Source organism: Daphnia magna, linkage group LG3, assembly GCF_020631705.1.
Source record: "Daphnia magna isolate NIES linkage group LG3, ASM2063170v1.1, whole genome shotgun sequence".
Taxonomy (NCBI): Eukaryota; Metazoa; Arthropoda; class Branchiopoda; order Diplostraca; family Daphniidae; genus Daphnia; species Daphnia magna.
This window is the reverse complement of record NC_059184.1, coordinates 11,689,195-11,699,935: the sequence shown is the minus strand read 5'-3', so window position 1 is coordinate 11,699,935 and position 10,741 is coordinate 11,689,195. Positions and strand designations below refer to the sequence as shown.

Genomic DNA, 10,741 nt, shown 5'->3' with positions numbered 1-10,741 from the left:
CTTTTCACATGTGTTAGATAACTGTACAATATATATGCTGTGTTTTTTTTAACTTAATCGGACTAAAATAAAATCACGCGCGCGCGGAATTTGTATAAGTAGCATCGTTTGTTTACGTCTAAAGCAGACAGTAGACTGCAGACTGCAAAAGATACAGATTACAGAAGCAGTCTAAGGTGTCACTCATTGATTTCGTGATTAATGTTATCTAAGAAAAGTAATTTGTTAATAATTGGTAATGGAAACGCGAAGACAGCGCAGCAAAGAAGATTGGTTAATCGGTAAATCAAGTGACACGAGCTTATCTCTTGGTACGCGACTACCACTGCAAAGAGCTGTAATGAAAAGATTTTTATCTATTCAACTGCTTAATAGTCTTACTCCAGTGAAAGACATTTTTAATGTGATCATTGTCGAACTGAAAGAAATATGGGGCAAAGCAGCCAAAGCAGTCAAAGACGAAAAAAATATCTTGAAAGCTCTGATGAATACTCATGATGCCTGGCTCTCGTTAAAGAAAATTCCCGTAGCTCGTAGAGATAGTCCACACAGCAAAAAGCTTATTGAAGAATTTCAAAAACAAATGGACTCTTTATTTGATATTTCGCCTTCTGACGTGGAAAACAGACTGAGGGCGACTAGAAAGCGCCACTGGAAAGAAGATTTTTCATTTTTGATTGGCCAAAGGCAAAATCCGCAAGTTGGATTTGTAGTAGACTCGGCTGTCCAAGTGTGACTGAGGCTAGCCTCTTTGTATTAGCTAAGCCTGCCACTAGTGGCGCTAGTAGATATACAACATCTTTCCTTTTCATAACTCAAAAAAAACGGGAAAATGATGCATAATTAGAGATGACAAGGTGGCACTAGCAAATGAGCGTATTAAAATAAAACTTCATGTAACTGGCAATTTTAGAGGGGAGCTGCTACTCTTGAACGGCTTCCGACGGTTCGGCTGGGGTTAGACTAGTCGACTCGGCCGCTGGTTCCGCTCCCAAATTTTCTTCTGTTACTTGCGCAGCCGGATCAGGAGGGCGAGCTGGGCTCAATGAGACGGACCGTCGCTGCTCTGGCAATAGGGTGGGACGTTGCGCTGCCAAACTGGAACTACTCCGGGAACTCGATGGCCAGACTTTGACCGTCCGTGGCTTGCGAACAACTTGACGAGCGACACGAACAGGATTTGGAGGGAGGGGCAACACCACAACTGATGGAATCGGCTGCAGAGCTGGCGGCTGAAGTACAGACGGCGGCTGCGACGAAATAACCGACCGTGGCAAGGACAGGGCCGGAAACGAAAACACCGACTGTTGCCTGGAACAAGGTGTGTAGACAAGACTGGGCTGCTGCTGCTCCAAGGACGATTTAGGGGGAACTGCTGACTGTTTTTGAGCTGTGGCCTTTGCTGGATGAACGACAGGTTCTCCCTTGCAGCAATTAATTGCTCTTCGGTTTCTTCTGAGCTCTCGGCCATCGAGAGTTGTGATGACATATGAGTCTGGTTGTTGGCACACTAGCTTGACGTTTCCGCGTACCCACTTTTTTCCTACACGAACTCTGACTGGCTGACCGAGTGTTAGAATGGAGTAGCGAGACGAACGGGCTGCTTTTTGATGAAAGGCTGCTGTCATTTGGCGACGCTTTAATGCCGCTGCTATAGCTCCCGATGACACGTTTTGATGACGTAATGCCTCCGACAGGAACGGTAAACTTCCTCGTAGATTTCGCGACTGCAACAACACTGACGGTGAGGGCAAACCATTGCCAATGGGAGTTGAACGAATTGCACGGAGTGTATCCTGGAGCGTGCGACCATCCTCCATGGACTTAACAAACGCCGCTTTTACAGTTTGTATTGATCTCTCCGCCTGACCATTTGACTCTGGATAAAATGGACTTGATGTGACGTGAGATATGGCGAGATGACAAGCAAACGCTCGGAAGTCAGCGCTGCCAAATTGCGGGCCATTATCCGACACAAGTACTTCCGGCACTCCAAAATCAGAGAATATTTTATCTAATTCTTTGATTGTGGCTGCACTTGTTGTTGAGGTCATCTCGACGACACAGGGCCACTTACTGTAGTAGTCAACGGTTAACAAGTAGCCTTTACCACGTAAGTGGAAGAAATCCGTCGCCACACGCTGAAAGGGGTGATCCGGAACTTCCACTGGGTAATACTGCTGATGTGGATTTTGGTGACGCCGCTCTTGACATATACGGCATCCGGCTACAAGGTTGCGTATTTCTTCGACATATCCTGGCCAGTAAGCAACTGATTTGGCTCTTTCGAGACATTTAGACTCTCCGAAGTGGCCATCATGAAACTGCTTCAATATTTCCGACTGCAGTGAGACGGGAACCACCACCTGATGTCCTCGCAGTAGCAAACCACCAGCTGTTGATAAACTGGCCCTTTCCGACCAAAACGGCTTAGCCGGCACCGGGCAATCTCGTTTGTGATTTGGCCACCCCACTTCCACTAATCCGATGACAAGCTGCAACGTAGCATCACTATGAGTAGCCTTAGCATATTTTTCTTTAGCCGTTTCTCCTAAGATGACGTAGATGAGCATTGCATGTACAAATTCTTCATTTTTTTGTGACTGATCTGTCGCGTATTCCTGAGTGTCTGGCGCTCTGCTGAGCGTATCTGCCAGATAGAGTTCCTTCCCGGGCTTGTAGAGAAGTTGATAACTGTAAACCTGCAGCTGTAGTCGCATCCGCTGAATTCGGGGGAAACACAATCCAATTGGCTTATCCACCAGTCCAACCAGGGGCTTGTGATCAGTTTCTACTGATCTAAACAATTAGATATGTCTTCTTCTGTTTCACTGCTAAGGGACGAGTATTCTTCTTCTTGATTTTGATTTGAACTTGGTGCTGAAGGAGTTCTGTTTACTCGGAGATTTCGTTTGCTTTTTTTATTTTGTCTCTTTTGTTTTTGTTGGTCGACTTTCTCCATGAATCCAACTTGCGGATTTTGCCTTTGGCCAATCAAAAATGAAAAATCTTCTTTCCAGTGGCGCTTTCGAGTCGCCCTCAGTCTGTTTTCCACGTCAGAAGGCGAAATATCAAATAAAGAGTTCATTTGTTTTTGAAATTCTTCAATAAGCTTTTTGCTGTGTGGACTATCTCTACGAGCTACGGGAATTTTCTTTAACGAGAGCCAGGCATCATGAGTATTCATCAGAGCTTTCAAGATATTTTTTTCGTCTTTGACTGCTTTGGCTGCTTTGCCCCATATTTCTTTCAGTTCGACAATGATCACATTAAAAATTTCTTTCACTGGGGTTAGACTATTAAGCAGTTGAATAGATAAAAATCTTTTCATTACAGCTCTTTGCAGTGGTAGTCGCGTACCAAGAGATAAGCTCGTGTCACTTGATTTACCGATTAACCAATCTTCTTTGCTGCGCTGTCTTCGCGTTTCCATTGCCAATTATTAACAAAATACTTTTCTTAGATAACATTAATCACGAAATCAATGAGTGACACCTTAGACTGCTTCTGTAATCTGTATCTTTTGCAGTCTGCAGTCTACTGTCTGCTTTAGACGTAAACAAACGATGCCAGTTATACAAATTCCGCGCGCGCGTGATTTTATTTTAGTCCGATTAAGTTAAAAAAAACAGCATATATATAGTACAGTTATCTAACACATGTGAAAAGAGCAATACAAAATACCTCATAGAACTGGCTCTATGAATTAAAATCACGAAAAAAATCTGTTTTTCGTGATTTTATCGATGCGCGTGATCTAAAAAAATTTTTACACAGTTCAAACTTTCAGGATATTTTTTAAATACTAAATCGCATCCCAATCTAGAAGAGCAACCCGATCAAAAAAAAAAAGCTGAAAAATGAAACAGACTAAGGATACTCTTTCAGAACTTAAGAAACTGCGATATAAAGATCTTACCAGCATCACAGAAGACAAGGAGCTTTCCCACCTACACTCTCTCAGCAAGGATGCCATCAGTGCGAAACTTGGCGCCGCTCTTGATTTTGTCCGACTCCAACATGAACGTATTACCAAGCTAGAATCGGAGCTGTTGAACGCCAAAATTGCCTTTGCCAATTCCGCTATCGCCCAATTCAATTCTCTACAAACTTCTTCGAATAGTCAAGCACTTCCTACTCCGGGACTCCTAACAAGGCCGTCCTATGCCCAGGCAGCTAGAGTGCAGCATGCCCCAGTCCTGGTGCAAACTTTGCAAAAGGCTGTGCCCCAGCAGATCGTGTCTCCCTGGAAAAGATGGAGCAACTTCTTGACTCTTACGCTGGCGGCCCCGTGCCATCATCCGTGTGGCAAAAAGACGGTACCGTTTTTGTCCAGCTGAACAACCCTGCTGACTTCGACCGTGCAAAAACCATCCTGGAGTCCAAACAAAACTCAGATCGTAACAGTATGTTTTCATCTATTTCTCGGTCGTCAAAACTGTACCCTGCCGTTGCACGAGAATCTCGTGTCAGATACTCTCGTTGTAAAGCGAACTATCAAAGGGAATTGCGCCGTGCTGAGAGTCGTTCTTGGCAGCAATTGTGCGCGTCTAAACCCTCCGGCTCTGATCTGTTCTTGACCCTTAAACTTCTCTCTGGCAAATCAAACAGTATCGTTCTGCCACCGTCAATCCGATTCAATAGAGAATCTATAACAGATCCTAGTGATGTTCTAGACAAATGTGCAATTCATTTTTTCCCAAGCGAACCACCTTCTCTACCTGTTCATACCTTGGTAACTGAATTTATAACTGAAAAGTTGCTGGTGCCGTCTGTCTTTCCGATTCCTCCGGTAACACTTTGGGAACTATCGTCTGCGGTTAAATCTCTGAACCCAAAAGCCGCCCCTTGACAGGATGGTCTTTCCATGGCAATTATCAAAGAGTGCTTTCCTGCTCTCAAGCTCCGCCTGCTTTGTATCTAAAATGCTTGTTTTAGTCTACAATATTCCAATTGCTGGAAAACCTCCAAAGTTGCTATCATTGATAAACCGAACAACTCAAACTACGACTGTCTCGTAAGTTTTCGGCCCATCAGCCTCGTCAACAATCTGGCTAAAATCCTGGAGAAAGTCATTTTATCTCGACTCCAGTGGCACGCCTGTCAACTCAAGTGGGTTAGGTCCAATCAACATGGGTTCACGGCGGGGAAGTCCACAGCGACAGCCGGCCACACTTTAGTCTCGTTCATTTAAAAAGCGCATCTTAACAAACAAACCACAGCCTCTGCTTTCCTTGACATCAAAAGTGCCTTTGACGCGGCGTGGCACCCTGCCATTATCCCATCTTTGCTCAAACGTGGTTGTCCACTATATCTGGTTAGACTGGTCTCATGTTTCCTGTCCCGTCGCACAGCCATCCTGTCTCACAATGAGGTCTAGATCTAGGGTGTCCTCAAGGTGGTGTCCTGTCTCCGTTTCTCTGGGTCATTCTTATTGATGATGTCCTCAGATTCTCTTTTCCGTTTCCTCACCTAAGCATTGGCTATGCCGATGACCTAACTATCTCTACCTCTCACAAGATTCCTGAGCTTGCCACGCGTTATCTTCAACTGATGTGCAACGCTATTTCCTCGTAGTGCTCGGACACGAAACTTAGCCTTAATGCCCAAAAGACAGTTTTCATGCTTTTCAATAAGCAACGCCTGAATGTATCTCACCTCAGTATTTCCATCTACGACGTTCACATTCAACCGTCTGCTGAAACCGTTTTTCTTGGGCTCGCAATCGATTCTAAGCTCAAATGGGCCTCTCACTTTAACGCTAAAGCCGCAGCAGCAAGGAAAGCATTTTATGGGGTAATGAATTGTTTACGGGCCTCCTGGGGTCTAGACAGAAAACGTATTCAATTCCTTTACCTATCTGTCATTGAGCCTATCTTGCTCTATGGCTGCTCTCTCTGGGCCCCGCTGCTGAATACCAAAGCTAGTTGCAAGAAAGCTAGACCCTGTCAACGCATTTTTCTCGTGTCTGCCATTGGTGCATTTAAAACGGTGTCCACTGAGGCTCTCCTTCTCTTGAACACAACTCTCCCAATCGACCCAATAGTGGCAGAACTTACTGTGGTGAGATATCGAACCTTCTCAGACGGGTTCTCGGCGGCCTCGCTTAAATGGCTCTCCAAATTCCTGCCCCACATCAAGTCCTAACGCAAAGTCGATACCTTTAACCCCTTTTCAGCGTCTAAATGCCCGCCCTGGGCGAGATTCTTGGATGCTATCCTCGATGACGGCGGTGCGTCTATGCCTATACTTCCATCTGCGCCTCAGCAGCTGCGTTTACTCACTGGGCATCGGCGAATAGAGAACTCTATGCATTTCTGTGTCATGGTAATGGACTACTGTGGCGTAAGAGAGATTGTTAATGGGTCCCTGGATTCCTATGTGGATGAGCCTACAGTAATACAGTTTTGCACCCAAAAAGCTTTGCGAATTGCGTCTCAGCTAGGTCGAGAGTACTCCCATACCGAACTCTTCTCGCCGTCTACCTCCAGCTTCTCATTTCTGATGCCATCGACTAAGCTATCCAGCCTGCAGCAGCTAAATCGTGAATCGCTGTTGCAAATCGCAGAGAAAACTGTATTGTTCTCATGCTTTTTTTCTTCAAGTAACGATCTGGATTCTGGATCTATCTGGCCAATTCAATTGCTCAACTTAGTGCCCCTAACTGTACTTCCTCAGAGCTTCTGCGTCCATCGAAAGTTCATAGATTTTGGAAAGCTCATGCTAAAAACGGCCACCGCAATTGTCACCGTCCAGAATGGCAAAGAATTTATAGCTATTCTATTTTCAGACGACGGGAGCCATAGAAGCTGGGTACTCAAATCGATCTCCAACCAACTAAATCTAAATGTTGTCACGATCGAAAACATCGGAACAAGAGTCTTCATGAAGAAAGAAGCAAACCCCCCAGAAATGACAGAATCCGTTGAAATGCAAGTTAGGGGCACTTGAAAAGGCGCCCAAAGGTCAAAATAATTGCGTTGGAATCAGAACACATAGCAGATACGGGTCCTTACGTCGCTTCGGAATTCGCCAGAACTCTGGCTGCAATACGAAAAAATGGTGGACGATTGCTTCGAAAATGAGCACAAAGAAGAGCCGGTGGGAATCCTGATCGGAATGGACCAAATGTTCCATATCATGCTAAACGAACCAGCAATCCAAAGCCCGTGCGGTCTTCGCGTCTATAACACTCAACTCGGAAGAATGCTGGCCGGTCTGTCAAAGGAAACCAACTCCAAGATGGGATTAAAAGTTATCCAGCAAATGATTTCTCGCTCTGACCACTCACCGCCAGAGGTTACGTCATCATTGACGATAAATTGCTACAGCTGCACAAACGCCAACTCTTATTTGTAAAACACCCCGATGGTAGAAAAGGAAACCGAACCCTCCAGTTTCCAGCACCAGCCGAAAAAAGGAGTATCAACCTCAGGCAATCCGGCGAAACCAGAAGGAAAAGAAGACAAAGAAAAGTTTGAAAAAGACGAGCTGATAGCAATAAACTTCGATCTCTTCTTATTTTGGAGAATAGAAGATCTCGCAAATCTAGACGGTGCGCAAGCAGTAGAGCCAAAGGACCACCTCAGCTCCTTTGAAAACGAAATCACCCGCTTAGCAGATGGCCGTTACTGCACTCCGATACCCTGGATAACAGACAAGTAGAGATTACAACGAAACCTCCAATTGGCCACGGGAAGGGTAGAAAACACGCTAAACAGACTGCGGAAGATCCCACAGGGCCTAGCAGACTACCGCAAGGAGATCCAGCTCCTAATCGAACAATAATTCGTCGAGAAGGCAAAAATGGACTACGACGGACAACCTACCTCTCTCATCACCCGATCTACAGAAAAGACAAGACGACGACCAAGATCCACCCTGTCTTTGACGGAGCTGCCAAATCCAAACACGGACCGAGCTTAAAGGACGTCCTGGAGACTGGACCCAATCTCAACCCCGATCTCCTGTCGGTGTTGATGCGATTTAGAACGAACAGAATCGCATGGGTAGCAGACGTTGAAAAGGCATTCCTCAATATCGCGCTACAACCAGAAGACTCAGAAAGCACCCAGAAGCAATCAGAACCTTATGGCTACGAGAGCCGGAAAAATCGACTCCTCGTTAATCGCTTGCAAATGGAAAAAAGTATTCTTCAGTCTCAGCTCCAGCCCTTTCCTATTGAGGATGACGATTAACAAACATCTCAAGACAGTTAAGTCTCTTTTCCAAGAAACCGTAGAGCAGCTTGAAAAACAACTCTACGTGGATGGCTTCCTCGGTGGCACACAAAATACAAAAACCACGAAGAGAAGAGTCCAAGAAATGAAGACCCTGTTCCGAGAAGCCCAACTCAACATGAGAAGCTGGGCAATGAACGACGACAAGCTACGCCTCCACTTAAAAGAAAAAGGTCTAGCCAACCATATCGTCGGCATCATCTCCCCAGCCTTAGAAATCCCACAGAAGGTGTTAGGTATCCGGTGGGATACCGGATCCGATTCATTCCATTTCAACCCTACGGCAATAGTCCAAGCAGTGGAAGAAGTAGGGAAGCTGATCACGAAAAGAAAAATACTCAGTATTTTGTCAAGAATATTCGACCCTATCAGATTTCTAGCTCAAACTACCCTACTACTGAAGGTGATTTACCAGAAGCTTTGGGAGAACGACATCAGTTGGGACCAAGCTGCACCAGAAGAAATACAAAAGTCATGGACTCTTGTGATGAGCTGCCTAACAGAACTCACCCACGTGCAAATTCCACGGTGGACAGGATTCTCAGAATAAATAATTTCAAGTGAGATCCATATACTCGGCGATGCCTCAGAATTGGAATACGGAGCCGTTGCCTACGCCCGACGGCGACGCCAGAAAAGGAATGAAAGACTTCACACCATTCTCCTCGCAAGCAAGGCAAGAGGAGCCCCTCTATAGTATTGTCGAGTCTACTCTACGAAATACTCGATACTCGAGTAGGATCCTCTCGGAAAGCGAGTAGAAATCAAGTGAATTTAGTCGTACTCGGCTTTCAGCGCCATCTATAGAATACGATAATAACTGTTCTAATTAAGGACACCAAATAATTATGATGAACAATCCATTTCTTCCATCACTCTTTTTATCTTTTATTAATTTTGTAAATACACTCGCCTTTTCACGTGGGTTTGGTAATCGAATAAGTGCGCTTTCCACGTTATCATGGCTACAATAGAAAGTGACGCTGAGACTTTTGACGTTTTTGATGGTTTGGTGGAGTATATGAATATTGAGGTAAGAAAATTTTAAAAAATTTAGTTCTTTTGCATGTTAGATATGTTGTATGTAAAGGTTTCAGACAAAATTTGCAACTAATTTCATAATCGCTCTGGCAGTTTTACTTGTAACCTGATTAAGGTATCACAAATTTTGATTTAAAATGTCTAAATAATAAAGTAAAATTTCGATTCATGTTGTTATTTTGTGTAGCATTTAAAAACAGTGCATAAGATCGATCCTGGTTGTAAAAGAGTCCCTAAAAAGGGAAACGGGTCGGCCAATGAGAGAAACGGGAGGAAGAGCATGGTGGATGTCGAGCTGGACGGTCTTTGCGTTATGTGGCTTTGCCACGTTTTTTTACCGTTTCGAACCGGGGAAAGTAAATATTTTCAGAAGTTCATTGCTGCTCTTAAGCCTGACTACGTAATTCCATCAAGAACTAAATTAAGTCAGTGCCTGGTTCCAGAACTTGCAAATGAAATTCAAGAAAAACTTATTACGATCCTTCAACAACGGGATGTTGCAGACGTTGTATTGACAACTGATGCTTGGGCGTCTTGTCTTGAAACAACTGTGAAGCCCTAACGGCCCATTTTATATGCAAAAATTTCGTGTTTAGATCGGCTAGGTTTGAATGGAAAAACTTGACAATCAAACAGCTGACGGGCATATGAAACTAATAGAAAAGCTTGAAAACAAGCATGAAGGACAAATGGAACGAGTAACCACATTAACTTCCGACAATGCGGAAGTTATGAAGTCCACATGTAGAAAACTTTAAGTTAGCTGGTTTGGTTGTATTCCTCATACAATCAATCTTGTTGTAAAAAATGGTCTCAATATTTTGGATTGTGCAAACCTTCTGGCTATCATTCGTGCAATTGCTTCTTATTTTCGCAGGAGTGCAAAAGCAACTGCTTTACAGTGAACAAAAAAACTAAAACTGGCTGAGCATAAGTAATCACATTTCATTTCTCAATTTACAAAAGAAATAAGCTAATTGTTTGTTTACTAGGATCATAAGAGACAGCAAAATCCGCTGGTCTTCTGTTTACTTTATGCTAGAACGTTTTCTGAACAGCACAAGGCAATTTACAATGTCCTAAGTGATCTGAAGTCTGACCTTGCTTTTCCGTCCTTATCTGATTTTGAAAGACTTGGCCATTTTAAGAGATTATCTGAAACCTTTTCAAGAATTTACTACAGTAATGTCATCAGAAAGAAATGTAACTGCATCGTCGGTAATTACTTTTAAGAGTTAATGTCAATATTTAGAAATGATTTTCATGTCATTTTTTAGGTGATTTATCTCGTCACTGAATTTATGCGTCATGCCACAGATTTCAGTGTCCTGTATGCAGACAAGTACAAAGTGACCGCAGCTGTTGCAGCTTCCACGAGGGCTTCAATGCTAGAGCGTGGATTTTCTTCGTATGCGTCGAACAAAATACTTCTTTTTGAAACTATACTATATCCACGTTAC

General features: G+C 43.9%; 1 protein-coding gene across 1 annotated transcript; it reads right to left on the bottom strand.

Moving 5' to 3' along the window:
- Positions 1-923: 923 nt before the first annotated feature.
- On the bottom strand, positions 924-2,720 carry LOC123470696. The gene has a single exon (XM_045171253.1). It carries the CDS (start codon positions 2,718-2,720, stop codon positions 924-926), a length of 1,797 nt encoding a protein of 598 aa, XP_045027188.1.
- Between the last annotated feature and the right edge of the window lie 8,021 nt (positions 2,721-10,741).

Coding starts and splice junctions, on each gene's coding strand:
- LOC123470696 (XM_045171253.1), bottom strand. CDS start 2,720: ATGCGACTACAGCTGCAGGTTTACAGTTATCAACTTCTCTACAAGCCC.